At 60.2% G+C, this 15,580-nt stretch overlaps 2 protein-coding genes and 1 pseudogene across 3 annotated transcripts in view; 2 read left to right on the top strand and 1 right to left on the bottom strand.

Annotated features, from left to right (window-relative positions):
* The window catches only part of LOC147377196 (small ribosomal subunit protein uS2 pseudogene), a 68,601-nt pseudogene that overhangs the window by 28,035 nt on the left and 24,986 nt on the right, over window positions 1–15,580 (bottom strand). The gene's annotated exons all lie outside the window — the stretch shown is intronic.
* Window positions 5,460–9,947, top strand: LOC147377199 (ubiquitin carboxyl-terminal hydrolase 17-like protein 6). Its single transcript, XM_086324316.1, has 2 exons — window positions 5,460–9,524; window positions 9,665–9,947. The coding sequence occupies exon 1, from the start codon at window positions 6,208–6,210 to the stop codon at window positions 7,807–7,809; it is 1,602 nt and encodes a 533-aa protein (XP_086180442.1). The 5' UTR covers window positions 5,460–6,207; the 3' UTR covers window positions 7,810–9,524; window positions 9,665–9,947.
* LOC147377198 (ubiquitin carboxyl-terminal hydrolase 17-like protein 6) lies at window positions 10,537–14,552 on the top strand. Its single transcript, XM_086324301.1, has 2 exons — window positions 10,537–14,129; window positions 14,270–14,552. Exon 1 carries the CDS (start codon window positions 10,813–10,815, stop codon window positions 12,412–12,414), a length of 1,602 nt encoding a protein of 533 aa, XP_086180427.1. The 5' UTR covers window positions 10,537–10,812; the 3' UTR covers window positions 12,415–14,129; window positions 14,270–14,552.

The raw sequence follows: 15,580 nt of genomic DNA, 5'->3' as shown, positions 1-15,580 counted from the left end.
AGCAGTGTCTTCCCCCGAGAACACGAACAAGCGTGCCCTGCACGAGGAAGCGGAGCCACCCACGGTCCGCCCTCATCATCACCACGCATCTTCCTCCGCCCCATCATCTCAAATGGACTTACTGCTTGCCCCATCCACACCCTCTGAAGAAGGAGGAGGAGGAGGAGGAGGAGGAGGAGAATGTCGATTGGGGTGGCGTGACAGAGGGAATGGGAAGGTGGCCTTATGCTGGACGAAATCCGTGCAAAAGAGAGAAAAATCCTGGCTGATCTCGCTTCTCTGTGCCATGGGAAGGAGGTAAGAGGACAGCAAGGGTGTGAGCACTTGGATCATAAAGCACAAAGCGGTAGGCTCCTAGGATGGGATGGGGGGAGCGGGAGGTGGGAGGGGTGCAATAGGCTAAGGAAGAAAACGGGGTCAGGGCCCTTCTTTCCTAGTAAGGACCAACGGAATCAACACTCCAGCTATGGTAAACCTGTGGACGGTCAAACCCCCATAGTCCTGGAAGGCAAGCATAATGTCCAGGACGGGAGAGCAAACAAACACACATGTCACACACCGAGAAGGAAAGCAACAGTCATCCTCCTCCAGGAGGGAAACCTTTTTTATACCTTGAGTTATACCGCATTTTGAGCCCCGGAATTCGAAAGACGACTGTATGAGTCAACTAGTGTATATAAAAGAGAGAAAGAGAATAAAAGCAACAAAAAAATAACAAAAGGAACACAAAATTTTAAAAAAAGTTTAAAAATAAATGGAAAAAAAAAAAAAAAAACAACTCAAAAAACCCTAAAACACCCAGCAGGAAAAAAAAAAAAAAGTAAATGATAAAGGAAGAAGGAAAAGGAAGAAAAAAGGGCAGCGGAGAGAGAAAAGGAGCTGCAGAAATGAATCCAAAGTTGCAGGAAGCCTATGCCTTTCTAAATGAGCTCGCTTTGGGTCTTGAGCAACGGCCCTGAAGGGAGAAAAGCATATGTGGCACTCTGCTGGCATCTTTTGGTGCTAGGACCCTGAACGCTAGAAGAGTGTCCAGTGAGAACGCATAGAAATTGGGGAGGACCTCGCTGGAGCGCAAAGTTGAGGCAAGGGTTTATTGTTGTCCGGGGAGGGGTTGTCCTCAGGCAGGGGTCTGGGGTCGGGAGACCCCTAAAGGGGAGAGGTTCGGTGGGCAGACATATGTTTCCACACGTGTGTTAGGATGTGAATGGTGAGCCCACGGAAGTCCTGTGCAGCCGGCATTTGTGTGCTGAACTTGGAAGCCCCGCAGTGAATCTCTAGCGGGCAAGGCTGGAAGGCCCAAAGCCCCCGAGTCACTTGCATCCTGAGCCCTTTGGTCCAGGGGGTCAGGTCGGAAGTGCGTGTGGGGCCTCGTCAAGGGGAATTCCCCGAGAAAAGTGTGGGTGGTTGGATGGCGGGAGTGGGAGTGGGCACGCCCTCGGCCGCCTCAGCCAATGAGGAGCCTGCACGTGCGGGGGTGGGGCTGTGGGGAAGCCCCCAAAGGCCCGAGGGGGCGGGGCCCAGGCCCTTTTCTGGAGCCGGACCGTCTGAGGGAAGGAGGCGTCGGCGTGCAGCTGCAGGTAGGAGATGGAAACCCTCGTGGGCCTCGGGTGCAGAGCCCCGGGGGCTGCTTCTGAGCACGGGGGAGGTGTGTGTCCGTCTCCGTTCGACGTCTTCCCCGGAGGGCAAGGTTGTGGGCCCAGCGGCGCTGGTGCGGATGCCCTTCGGGGACCCTCTGTCCCTGAGGGGCCGTCGCCGGCGCTTGGGCGTCCCCAGCGGGGTGACTTGGCTCCTGGGTCAGCAGGGCTGACGCCTGGCCAGAAAGGCGCCCTGAGTTGGAAGGGGCCGTGGGGGGTGGGGGCTGGGCTTCAGAACCTGGGGAACACCTGCTACGTGAATGCGGCGCTGCAGTGTCTGAGCCACACGCCGCCCCTGGCCAGCTGGATGGTGTCCCAGCAGCACGCCGCCCTCTGTCCGGCCCGCAGCGCCTGCACGCTCTGTGCCATGCGAGCTCACGTGACCCGAGCCCTCCTTCACGCGGGAGAGGTGATCCGGCCCCGCAAGGACCTGCTGGCGGGCTTCCACAGACACCAGCAGGAAGATGCCCGCGAGTTTCTGATGTTCACTCTGAATGCCATGCAGCAAGGGTGCTTGAGTGCATCCCAGCCGTCGGGCCATGCCTCCGAGGACACCACCGTCATCCGTCAGATCTTCGGCGGGACCTGGAGGTCTCAGATCCAGTGTCTCCGCTGCCTCGGTGTCTCGGACACGTTCGACCCTTATCTGGACATCAGCCTGGATATCACGGCGGCTCAGAGTGTGGAGCAAGCTCTGAGAGAGCTGGTGAAGCCCGAGAAGCTGGACGCGGACAATGCCTATGACTGTGGCGTCTGTCTCCGGAAGGTGCCTGCCACCAAGAGGTTGACTTTGCACAGCACCTCCCAGGTCCTGGTGCTGGTGCTGAAGCGGTTCACACCGGTGAGCGGGGCCAAAAGGGCTCAGGAGGTGCGCTATCCCCAGTGCTTGGACCTGCAGCCCTACACGTCTGAGCGGAAGGCAGGGCCACTGGGCTACGTGCTCTATGCCGTGCTGGTGCACTCCGGGTGGAGCTGTGAGCGAGGACACTACTTCTGTTACGCCCGAGCGGGCAACGGCCAATGGTATAAGATGGACGATGCCAAGGTGACCGCCTGTGACGAGACCGCTGCCCTGAGCCAGAGCGCCTACGTCCTGTTCTACGCCCGGGAGGGTGCGTGGGAAGGGGGCGCTGGGGGAGGGGCAGCGGCCCCCGTCGGGGCTGACCCCACAGAGCCCGGGCAGCCTGCAGGAGACGCCAGCGGCAGAGCTCCTGGGTCGGAGGAGTCCCCGGGGGACACAGAGGTCGAAGGGATGAGCTTAGAGCAGTGGCGACGCCTGCAAGGACACAGCCGACCGAAGCCGGCCTTGGAGCTGCGGAAGGTCCAGTCTGCCCTGCCTGCCGGCGCAGTCGTGATTCACCAGTCCAAACACGGAGGAGGGAGAAACCGCACGCCGCCCCAACAGGAGCACGAGCGGCTCGACCGTCCCAGCACGGACACCCCGCCTCCGGGGCCGAAGAACGTCGGCAACGGCCCTTGTGCCAGCGGGAGGGCCAGAGCCACCAAGGGGAAGAACAAGAAGCCGCGGCCGTCTCTGGGGCTGTGGCGGTAGGTCGGCTCTGACGCACATGCGTGCAGACGCCCAGGCACACGCTGTGTGCGGCACGCCCTGTGTGACGCACCAAGAGTTCCGACGAGGAGCGAGTTCCTCTCGGCCGTGTGCGTGATGCAGCCTCCTGGGAAGAAGCGGGGCCTGGAGTGTGCCCGGGGTCTCGGTGTTCACTTGGGACGGGCTCGTGCCTGAGCGGCTGAGCTCTCGAGGGCTGGCTCTGCTGGGAAGTCGCTGGAGAGGATGGGGTGATGGGGTGCATGAGCGGGCCTGGGCACGGTCCGAGGGCCTCCCACTTCTGCGAGGGTGGGAGAGTCCTCTCGGGATGGGACTTTGGGTGTGGGTTTGCCTTTCGTTCCCCGTCCCCGTTCCCTGGCCGCACCGCTGGCCTCGGGTGAGTGACGCGGCCTGGAGACGCCTCACAGAGCGCTCACAGCCAGCCGAGCAAGGAGAAGATCTCGGGAGCCCTTCGGGGGGCAGGGAAGAGCGGGTGCAGGTCCATGAACCGTCTCCTTCCGGCCGGTCAGGCTCTCGAAAATGCCCCAGACGTCGAGAGGCGTCCGGGGAGAAGACGGGCAAGCAGCCTTTATGGGTGTCTGTCCTTGGGAGGCCTCGTGCTACTTGGCGGAGGGTCCGGCAGGAATGAGGCGGGGATGCGCGCGTCCCCGGCACGACGCTCGTCCGCAAAGATCCCTGGGGCTCCATGTCCGGTGCAAGGAGTACGCTGGAGAAGCTCCAAGTGCCAAACAGGAGAAGCGATCCACAAGGCCATGAGCACCGCCACCAGCACCACCAGCACCACCAGCACCACCAGCACCAACACGAAGGCCAAGGGGAGAGAGGCAACCCAACCAGTCCCAAAGAAACTTCTCCACCAGCATCGCACCGGTGCCTGGGTGGAGATATGTCGCGCCACGTTCATTTCTGAAAGCAAAGGTCCTCCCCGCACTGAGGAAAGACCCGAGCCTACCCTAGATTGTGATAGCAAGACAACTGGACTTCCGACTCTGCCCGTCCTGTCTGGCAGTCTCATCCAGCTGGGCCCCGGGCAAACGCCTCTGGACGCGAGGAGATGCGGCCGGCCTCCAAAGTGCCTGGGGCGGTGGGGAAGCTGTCCTCCCCTAGCTGCTTTCTCGACTGCCTCATGGGCCCGTGACCCGCTGGAGGGGCACCTGAGGCCCCTTATCGACCACCTCTTGCGTTTTTCTTTCTTTGGCTTGGCTGATGGCTTCAAACCCCAAACCCTCCATCAAACGGCAGACCGGGAATTTGCGATGTAACATCTCCGACCTCGAGGGCCAACTCTGGCTCCTGACTGCGCTAGTCGGCGTGGCAAGGAACAGAGAACGTTCCGATGGCTTGTTTCCCCCGCATGGCTACCTACGCCGCACCATGCCCTCCGCACGTAGAGAGGACAAAGAATGATGAGCAGTATCTTCCCCCGAGAACACGAACAAGCGTGCCCTGCACGAGGAAGCGGAGCCACCCACGGTCCGCCCTCATCATCACCACGCATCTTCCTCCGCCCCATCGTCTCAAATGGACTTACTGCTTGCCCCATCCACACCCTCTGAAGGAGGAGGAGGAGGAGGAGGAGGAGGAGGAGGAGGAGGAGGAGAATGTCGATTGGGGTGGCGTGACAGAGGGAATGGGAAGGTGGCCTTATGCTGGACGAAATCCGTGCAAAAGAGAGAAAAATCCTGGCTGATCTCGCTTCTCTGTGCCATGGGAAGGAGGTAAGAGGACAGCAAGGGTGTGAGCACTTGGATCATAAAGCACAAAGCGGTAGGCTCCTAGGATGGGATGGGGGGAGCGGGAGGTGGGAGGGGTGCAATAGGCTAAGGAAGAAAACGGGGTCAGGGCCCTTCTTTCCTAGTAAGGACCAACGGAATCAACACTCCAGCTATGGTAAACCTGTGGACGGTCAAACCCCCATAGTCCTGGAAGGCAAGCATAATGTCCAGGACGGGAGAGCAAACAAACACACATGTCACACACCGAGAAGGAAAGCAACAGTCATCCTCCTCCAGGAGGGAAACCTTTTTTATACCTTGAGTTATACCGCATTTTGAGCCCCGGAATTCGAAAGACGACTGTATGAGTCAACTAGTGTATATAAAAGAGAGAAAGAGAATAAAAGCAACAAAAAAATAACAAAAGGAACACAAAATTTTAAAAAAAGTTTAAAAATAAATGGAAAAAAAAAAAAAAAAAACAACTCAAAAAACCCTAAAACACCCAGCAGGAAAAAAAAAAAAAAGTAAATGATAAAGGAAGAAGGAAAAGGAAGAAAAAAGGGCAGCGGAGAGAGAAAAGGAGCTGCAGAAATGAATCCAAAGTTGCAGGAAGCCTATGCCTTTCTAAATGAGCTCGCTTTGGGTCTTGAGCAACGGCCCTGAAGGGAGAAAAGCATATGTGGCACTCTGCTGGCATCTTTTGGTGCTAGGACCCTGAACGCTAGAAGAGTGTCCAGTGAGAACGCATAGAAATTGGGGAGGACCTCGCTGGAGCGCAAAGTTGAGGCAAGGGTTTATTGTTGTCCGGGGAGGGGTTGTCCTCAGGCAGGGGTCTGGGGTCGGGAGACCCCTAAAGGGGAGAGGTTCGGTGGGCAGACATATGTTTCCACACGTGTGTTAGGATGTGAATGGTGAGCCCACGGAAGTCCTGTGCAGCCGGCATTTGTGTGCTGAACTTGGAAGCCCCGCAGTGAATCTCTAGCGGGCAAGGCTGGAAGGCCCAATGCCCCCGAGTCACTTGCATCCTGAGCCCTTTGGTCCAGGGGGTCAGGTCGGAAGTGCGTGTGGGGCCTCGTCAAGGGGAATTCCCCGAGAAAAGTGTGGGTGGTTGGATGGCGGGAGTGGGAGTGGGCACGCCCTCGGCCGCCTCAGCCAATGAGGAGCCTGCACGTGCGGGGGTGGGGCTGTGGGGAAGCCCCCAAAGGCCCGAGGGGGCGGGGCCCAGGCCCTTTTCTGGAGCCGGACCGTCTGAGGGAAGGAGGCGTCGGCGTGCAGCTGCAGGTAGGAGATGGAAACCCTCGTGGGCCTCGGGTGCAGAGCCCCGGGGGCTGCTTCTGAGCACGGGGGAGGTGTGTGTCCGTCTCCGTTCGACGTCTTCCCCGGAGGGCAAGGTTGTGGGCCCAGCGGCGCTGGTGCGGATGCCCTTCGGGGACCCTCTGTCCCTGAGGGGCCGTCGCCGGCGCTTGGGCGTCCCCAGCGGGGTGACTTGGCTCCTGGGTCAGCAGGGCTGACGCCTGGCCAGAAAGGCGCCCTGAGTTGGAAGGGGCCGTGGGGGGTGGGGGCTGGGCTTCAGAACCTGGGGAACACCTGCTACGTGAATGCGGCGCTGCAGTGTCTGAGCCACACGCCGCCCCTGGCCAGCTGGATGGTGTCCCAGCAGCACGCCGCCCTCTGTCCGGCCCGCAGCGCCTGCACGCTCTGTGCCATGCGAGCTCACGTGACCCGAGCCCTCCTTCACGCGGGAGAGGTGATCCGGCCCCGCAAGGACCTGCTGGCGGGCTTCCACAGACACCAGCAGGAAGATGCCCGCGAGTTTCTGATGTTCACTCTGAATGCCATGCAGCAAGGGTGCTTGAGTGCATCCCAGCCGTCGGGCCATGCCTCCGAGGACACCACCGTCATCCGTCAGATCTTCGGCGGGACCTGGAGGTCTCAGATCCAGTGTCTCCGCTGCCTCGGTGTCTCGGACACGTTCGACCCTTATCTGGACATCAGCCTGGATATCACGGCGGCTCAGAGTGTGGAGCAAGCTCTGAGAGAGCTGGTGAAGCCCGAGAAGCTGGACGCGGACAATGCCTATGACTGTGGCGTCTGTCTCCGGAAGGTGCCTGCCACCAAGAGGTTGACTTTGCACAGCACCTCCCAGGTCCTGGTGCTGGTGCTGAAGCGGTTCACACCGGTGAGCGGGGCCAAAAGGGCTCAGGAGGTGCGCTATCCCCAGTGCTTGGACCTGCAGCCCTACACGTCTGAGCGGAAGGCAGGGCCACTGGGCTACGTGCTCTATGCCGTGCTGGTGCACTCCGGGTGGAGCTGTGAGCGAGGACACTACTTCTGTTACGCCCGAGCGGGCAACGGCCAATGGTATAAGATGGACGATGCCAAGGTGACCGCCTGTGACGAGACCGCTGCCCTGAGCCAGAGCGCCTACGTCCTGTTCTACGCCCGGGAGGGTGCGTGGGAAGGGGGCGCTGGGGGAGGGGCAGCGGCCCCCGTCGGGGCTGACCCCACAGAGCCCGGGCAGCCTGCAGGAGACGCCAGCGGCAGAGCTCCTGGGTCGGAGGAGTCCCCGGGGGACACAGAGGTCGAAGGGATGAGCTTAGAGCAGTGGCGACGCCTGCAAGGACACAGCCGACCGAAGCCGGCCTTGGAGCTGCGGAAGGTCCAGTCTGCCCTGCCTGCCGGCGCAGTCGTGATTCACCAGTCCAAACACGGAGGAGGGAGAAACCGCACGCCGCCCCAACAGGAGCACGAGCGGCTCGACCGTCCCAGCACGGACACCCCGCCTCCGGGGCCGAAGAACGTCGGCAACGGCCCTTGTGCCAGCGGGAGGGCCAGAGCCACCAAGGGGAAGAACAAGAAGCCGCGGCCGTCTCTGGGGCTGTGGCGGTAGGTCGGCTCTGACGCACATGCGTGCAGACGCCCAGGCACACGCTGTGTGCGGCACGCCCTGTGTGACGCACCAAGAGTTCCGACGAGGAGCGAGTTCCTCTCGGCCGTGTGCGTGATGCAGCCTCCTGGGAAGAAGCGGGGCCTGGAGTGTGCCCGGGGTCTCGGTGTTCACTTGGGACGGGCTCGTGCCTGAGCGGCTGAGCTCTCGAGGGCTGGCTCTGCTGGGAAGTCGCTGGAGAGGATGGGGTGATGGGGTGCATGAGCGGGCCTGGGCACGGTCCGAGGGCCTCCCACTTCTGCGAGGGTGGGAGAGTCCTCTCGGGATGGGACTTTGGGTGTGGGTTTGCCTTTCGTTCCCCGTCCCCGTTCCCTGGCCGCACCGCTGGCCTCGGGTGAGTGACGCGGCCTGGAGACGCCTCACAGAGCGCTCACAGCCAGCCGAGCAAGGAGAAGATCTCGGGAGCCCTTCGGGGGGCAGGGAAGAGCGGGTGCAGGTCCATGAACCGTCTCCTTCCGGCCGGTCAGGCTCTCGAAAATGCCCCAGACGTCGAGAGGCGTCCGGGGAGAAGACGGGCAAGCAGCCTTTATGGGTGTCTGTCCTTGGGAGGCCTCGTGCTACTTGGCGGAGGGTCCGGCAGGAATGAGGCGGGGATGCGCGCGTCCCCGGCACGACGCTCGTCCGCAAAGATCCCTGGGGCTCCATGTCCGGTGCAAGGAGTACGCTGGAGAAGCTCCAAGTGCCAAACAGGAGAAGCGATCCACAAGGCCATGAGCACCGCCACCAGCACCACCAGCACCACCAGCACCACCAGCACCAACACGAAGGCCAAGGGGAGAGAGGCAACCCAACCAGTCCCAAAGAAACTTCTCCACCAGCATCGCACCGGTGCCTGGGTGGAGATATGTCGCGCCACGTTCATTTCTGAAAGCAAAGGTCCTCCCCGCACTGAGGAAAGACCCGAGCCTACCCTAGATTGTGATAGCAAGACAACTGGACTTCCGACTCTGCCCGTCCTGTCTGGCAGTCTCATCCAGCTGGGCCCCGGGCAAACGCCTCTGGACGCGAGGAGATGCGGCCGGCCTCCAAAGTGCCTGGGGCGGTGGGGAAGCTGTCCTCCCCTAGCTGCTTTCTCGACTGCCTCATGGGCCCGTGACCCGCTGGAGGGGCACCTGAGGCCCCTTATCGACCACCTCTTGCGTTTTTCTTTCTTTGGCTTGGCTGATGGCTTCAAACCCCAAACCCTCCATCAAACGGCAGACCGGGAATTTGCGATGTAACATCTCCGACCTCGAGGGCCAACTCTGGCTCCTGACTGCGCTAGTCGGCGTGGCAAGGAACAGAGAACGTTCCGATGGCTTGTTTCCCCCGCATGGCTACCTACGCCGCACCATGCCCTCCGCACGTAGAGAGGACAAAGAATGATGAGCAGTGTCTTCCCCCGAGAACACGAACAAGCGTGCCCTGCACGAGGAAGCGGAGCCACCCACGGTCCGCCCTCATCATCACCACGCATCTTCCTCCGCCCCATCGTCTCAAATGGACTTACTGCTTGCCCCATCCACACCCTCTGAAGAAGGAGGAGGAGGAGGAGGAGGAGAATGTCGATTGGGGTGGCGTGACAGAGGGAATGGGAAGGTGGCCTTATGCTGGGCGAAATCCGTGCAAAAGAGAGAAAAATCCTGGCTGATCTCGCTTCTCTGTGCCATGGGAAGGAGGTAAGAGGACAGCAAGGGTGTGAGCACTTGGATCATAAAGCACAAAGCGGTAGGCTCCTAGGATGGGATGGGGGGAGCGGGAGGTGGGAGGGGTGCAATAGGCTAAGGAAGAAAACGGGGTCAGGGCCCTTCTTTCCTAGTAAGGACCAACGGAATCAACACTCCAGCTATGGTAAACCTGTGGACGGTCAAACCCCCATAGTCCTGGAAGGCAAGCATAATGTCCAGGACGGGAGAGCAAACAAACACACATGTCACACACCGAGAAGGAAAGCAACAGTCATCCTCCTCCAGGAGGGAAACCTTTTTTATACCTTGAGTTATACCGCATTTTGAGCCCCGGAATTCGAAAGACGACTGTATGAGTCAACTAGTGTATATAAAAGAGAGAAAGAGAATAAAAGCAACAAAAAAATAACAAAAGGAACACAAAATTTTTAAAAAAGTTTAAAAATAAATGGAAAAAAAAAAAAAAAAAACAACTCAAAAAACCCTAAAACACCCAGCAGGAAAAAAAAAAAAAAGTAAATGATAAAGGAAGAAGGAAAAGGAAGAAAAAAGGGCAGCGGAGAGAGAAAAGGAGCTGCAGAAATGAATCCAAAGTTGCAGGAAGCCTATGCCTTTCTAAATGAGCTCGCTTTGGGTCTTGAGCAACGGCCCTGAAGGGAGAAAAGCATATGTGGCACTCTGCTGGCATCTTTTGGTGCTAGGACCCTGAACGCTAGAAGAGTGTCCAGTGAGAACGCATAGAAATTGGGGAGGACCTCGCTGGAGCGCAAAGTTGAGGCAAGGGTTTATTGTTGTCCGGGGAGGGGTTGTCCTCAGGCAGGGGTCTGGGGTCGGGAGACCCCTAAAGGGGAGAGGTTCGGTGGGCAGACATATGTTTCCACACGTGTGTTAGGATGTGAATGGTGAGCCCACGGAAGTCCTGTGCAGCCGGCATTTGTGTGCTGAACTTGGAAGCCCCGCAGTGAATCTCTAGCGGGCAAGGCTGGAAGGCCCAAAGCCCCCGAGTCACTTGCATCCTGAGCCCTTTGGTCCAGGGGGTCAGGTCGGAAGTGCGTGTGGGGCCTCGTCAAGGGGAATTCCCCGAGAAAAGTGTGGGTGGTTGGATGGCGGGAGTGGGAGTGGGCACGCCCTCGGCCGCCTCAGCCAATGAGGAGCCTGCACGTGCGGGGGTGGGGCTGTGGGGAAGCCCCCAAAGGCCCGAGGGGGCGGGGCCCAGGCCCTTTTCTGGAGCCGGACCGTCTGAGGGAAGGAGGCGTCGGCGTGCAGCTGCAGGTAGGAGATGGAAACCCTCGTGGGCCTCGGGTGCAGAGCCCCGGGGGCTGCTTCTGAGCACGGGGGAGGTGTGTGTCCGTCTCCGTTCGACGTCTTCCCCGGAGGGCAAGGTTGTGGGCCCAGCGGCGCTGGTGCGGATGCCCTTCGGGGACCCTCTGTCCCTGAGGGGCCGTCGCCGGCGCTTGGGCGTCCCCAGCGGGGTGACTTGGCTCCTGGGTCAGCAGGGCTGACGCCTGGCCAGAAAGGCGCCCTGAGTTGGAAGGGGCCGTGGGGGGTGGGGGCTGGGCTTCAGAACCTGGGGAACACCTGCTACGTGAATGCGGCGCTGCAGTGTCTGAGCCACACGCCGCCCCTGGCCAGCTGGATGGTGTCCCAGCAGCACGCCGCCCTCTGTCCGGCCCGCAGCGCCTGCACGCTCTGTGCCATGCGAGCTCACGTGACCCGAGCCCTCCTTCACGCGGGAGAGGTGATCCGGCCCCGCAAGGACCTGCTGGCGGGCTTCCACAGACACCAGCAGGAAGATGCCCGCGAGTTTCTGATGTTCACTCTGAATGCCATGCAGCAAGGGTGCTTGAGTGCATCCCAGCCGTCGGGCCATGCCTCCGAGGACACCACCGTCATCCGTCAGATCTTCGGCGGGACCTGGAGGTCTCAGATCCAGTGTCTCCGCTGCCTCGGTGTCTCGGACACGTTCGACCCTTATCTGGACATCAGCCTGGATATCACGGCGGCTCAGAGTGTGGAGCAAGCTCTGAGAGAGCTGGTGAAGCCCGAGAAGCTGGACGCGGACAATGCCTATGACTGTGGCGTCTGTCTCCGGAAGGTGCCTGCCACCAAGAGGTTGACTTTGCACAGCACCTCCCAGGTCCTGGTGCTGGTGCTGAAGCGGTTCACACCGGTGAGCGGGGCCAAAAGGGCTCAGGAGGTGCGCTATCCCCAGTGCTTGGACCTGCAGCCCTACACGTCTGAGCGGAAGGCAGGGCCACTGGGCTACGTGCTCTATGCCGTGCTGGTGCACTCCGGGTGGAGCTGTGAGCGAGGACACTACTTCTGTTACGCCCGAGCGGGCAACGGCCAATGGTATAAGATGGACGATGCCAAGGTGACCGCCTGTGACGAGACCGCTGCCCTGAGCCAGAGCGCCTACGTCCTGTTCTACGCCCGGGAGGGTGCGTGGGAAGGGGGCGCTGGGGGAGGGGCAGCGGCCCCCGTCGGGGCTGACCCCACAGAGCCCGGGCAGCCTGCAGGAGACGCCAGCGGCAGAGCTCCTGGGTCGGAGGAGTCCCCGGGGGACACAGAGGTCGAAGGGATGAGCTTAGAGCAGTGGCGACGCCTGCAAGGACACAGCCGACCGAAGCCGGCCTTGGAGCTGCGGAAGGTCCAGTCTGCCCTGCCTGCCGGCGCAGTCGTGATTCACCAGTCCAAACACGGAGGAGGGAGAAACCGCACGCCGCCCCAACAGGAGCACGAGCGGCTCGACCGTCCCAGCACGGACACCCCGCCTCCGGGGCCGAAGAACGTCGGCAACGGCCCTTGTGCCAGCGGGAGGGCCAGAGCCACCAAGGGGAAGAACAAGAAGCCGCGGCCGTCTCTGGGGCTGTGGCGGTAGGTCGGCTCTGACGCACATGCGTGCAGACGCCCAGGCACACGCTGTGTGCGGCACGCCCTGTGTGACGCACCAAGAGTTCCGACGAGGAGCGAGTTCCTCTCGGCCGTGTGCGTGATGCAGCCTCCTGGGAAGAAGCGGGGCCTGGAGTGTGCCCGGGGTCTCGGTGTTCACTTGGGACGGGCTCGTGCCTGAGCGGCTGAGCTCTCGAGGGCTGGCTCTGCTGGGAAGTCGCTGGAGAGGATGGGGTGATGGGGTGCATGAGCGGGCCTGGGCACGGTCCGAGGGCCTCCCACTTCTGCGAGGGTGGGAGAGTCCTCTCGGGATGGGACTTTGGGTGTGGGTTTGCCTTTCGTTCCCCGTCCCCGTTCCCTGGCCGCACCGCTGGCCTCGGGTGAGTGACGCGGCCTGGAGACGCCTCACAGAGCGCTCACAGCCAGCCGAGCAAGGAGAAGATCTCGGGAGCCCTTCGGGGGGCAGGGAAGAGCGGGTGCAGGTCCATGAACCGTCTCCTTCCGGCCGGTCAGGCTCTCGAAAATGCCCCAGACGTCGAGAGGCGTCCGGGGAGAAGACGGGCAAGCAGCCTTTATGGGTGTCTGTCCTTGGGAGGCCTCGTGCTACTTGGCGGAGGGTCCGGCAGGAATGAGGCGGGGATGCGCGCGTCCCCGGCACGACGCTCGTCCGCAAAGATCCCTGGGGCTCCATGTCCGGTGCAAGGAGTACGCTGGAGAAGCTCCAAGTGCCAAACAGGAGAAGCGATCCACAAGGCCATGAGCACCGCCACCAGCACCACCAGCACCACCAGCACCACCAGCACCAACACGAAGGCCAAGGGGAGAGAGGCAACCCAACCAGTCCCAAAGAAACTTCTCCACCAGCATCGCACCGGTGCCTGGGTGGAGATATGTCGCGCCACGTTCATTTCTGAAAGCAAAGGTCCTCCCCGCACTGAGGAAAGACCCGAGCCTACCCTAGATTGTGATAGCAAGACAACTGGACTTCCGACTCTGCCCGTCCTGTCTGGCAGTCTCATCCAGCTGGGCCCCGGGCAAACGCCTCTGGACGCGAGGAGATGCGGCCGGCCTCCAAAGTGCCTGGGGCGGTGGGGAAGCTGTCCTCCCCTAGCTGCTTTCTCGACTGCCTCATGGGCCCGTGACCCGCTGGAGGGGCACCTGAGGCCCCTTATCGACCACCTCTTGCGTTTTTCTTTCTTTGGCTTGGCTGATGGCTTCAAACCCCAAACCCTCCATCAAACGGCAGACCGGGAATTTGCGATGTAACATCTCCGACCTCGAGGGCCAACTCTGGCTCCTGACTGCGCTAGTCGGCGTGGCAAGGAACAGAGAACGTTCCGATGGCTTGTTTCCCCCGCATGGCTACCTACGCCGCACCATGCCCTCCGCACGTAGAGAGGACAAAGAATGATGAGCAGTGTCTTCCCCCGAGAACACGAACAAGCGTGCCCTGCACGAGGAAGCGGAGCCACCCACGGTCCGCCCTCATCATCACCACGCATCTTCCTCCGCCCCATCGTCTCAAATGGACTTACTGCTTGCCCCATCCACACCCTCTGAAGAAGGAGGAGGAGGAGGAGGAGGAGAATGTCGATTGGGGTGGCGTGACAGAGGGAATGGGAAGGTGGCCTTATGCTGGGCGAAATCCGTGCAAAAGAGAGAAAAATCCTGGCTGATCTCGCTTCTCTGTGCCATGGGAAGGAGGTAAGAGGACAGCAAGGGTGTGAGCACTTGGATCATAAAGCACAAAGCGGTAGGCTCCTAGGATGGGATGGGGGGAGCGGGAGGTGGGAGGGGTGCAATAGGCTAAGGAAGAAAACGGGGTCAGGGCCCTTCTTTCCTAGTAAGGACCAACGGAATCAACACTCCAGCTATGGTAAACCTGTGGACGGTCAAACCCCCATAGTCCTGGAAGGCAAGCATAATGTCCAGGACGGGAGAGCAAACAAACACACATGTCACACACCGAGAAGGAAAGCAACAGTCATCCTCCTCCAGGAGGGAAACCTTTTTTATACCTTGAGTTATACCGCATTTTGAGCCCCGGAATTCGAAAGACGACTGTATGAGTCAACTAGTGTATATAAAAGAGAGAAAGAGAATAAAAGCAACAAAAAAATAACAAAAGGAACACAAAATTTTTAAAAAAGTTTAAAAATAAATGGAAAAAAAAAAAAAAAAAACAACTCAAAAAACCCTAAAACACCCAGCAGGAAAAAAAAAAAAAAGTAAATGATAAAGGAAGAAGGAAAAGGAAGAAAAAAGGGCAGCGGAGAGAGAAAAGGAGCTGCAGAAATGAATCCAAAGTTGCAGGAAGCCTATGCCTTTCTAAATGAGCTCGCTTTGGGTCTTGAGCAACGGCCCTGAAGGGAGAAAAGCATATGTGGCACTCTGCTGGCATCTTTTGGTGCTAGGACCCTGAACGCTAGAAGAGTGTCCAGTGAGAACGCATAGAAATTGGGGAGGACCTCGCTGGAGCGCAAAGTTGAGGCAAGGGTTTATTGTTGTCCGGGGAGGGGTTGTCCTCAGGCAGGGGTCTGGGGTCGGGAGACCCCTAAAGGGGAGAGGTTCGGTGGGCAGACATATGTTTCCACACGTGTGTTAGGATGTGAATGGTGAGCCCACGGAAGTCCTGTGCAGCCGGCATTTGTGTGCTGAACTTGGAAGCCCCGCAGTGAATCTCTAGCGGGCAAGGCTGGAAGGCCCAAAGCCCCCGAGTCACTTGCATCCTGAGCCCTTTGGTCCAGGGGGTCAGGTCGGAAGTGCGTGTGGGGCCTCGTCAAGGGGAATTCCCCGAGAAAAGTGTGGGTGGTTGGATGGCGGGAGTGGGAGTGGGCACGCCCTCGGCCGCCTCAGCCAATGAGGAGCCTGCACGTGCGGGGGTGGGGCTGTGGGGAAGCCCCCAAAGGCCCGAGGGGGCGGGGCCCAGGCCCTTTTCTGGAGCCGGACCGTCTGAGGGAAGGAGGCGTCGGCGTGCAGCTGCAGGTAGGAGATGGAAACCCTCGTGGGCCTCGGGTGCAGAGCCCCGGGGGCTGCTTCTGAGCACGGGGGAGGTGTGTGTCCGTCTCCGTTCGACGTCTTCCCCGGAGGGCAAGGTTGTGGGCCCAGCGGCGCTGGTGCGGATGCCCTTCGGGGACCCTCTGTCCCTGAGGGGC

This window comes from Bos grunniens, chromosome 2, assembly GCF_055505025.1.
Source record: "Bos grunniens cultivar Pamir isolate PY7600 chromosome 2, Bosgru_T2T1.0, whole genome shotgun sequence".
NCBI classification, from domain to species: Eukaryota; Metazoa; Chordata; class Mammalia; order Artiodactyla; family Bovidae; genus Bos; species Bos grunniens.
Note: the sequence above shows the minus strand (reverse complement) of the source record. Positions and strands in the feature narration are given on the sequence as shown.

What these genes read in the sequence shown, in the direction of transcription:
- LOC147377199 (XM_086324316.1), top strand. Translation starts at nt 6,208, where the DNA reads ATGGAAACCCTCGTGGGCCTCGGGTGCAGAGCCCCGGGGGCTGCTTCT.
- LOC147377198 (XM_086324301.1), top strand. Translation starts at nt 10,813, where the DNA reads ATGGAAACCCTCGTGGGCCTCGGGTGCAGAGCCCCGGGGGCTGCTTCT.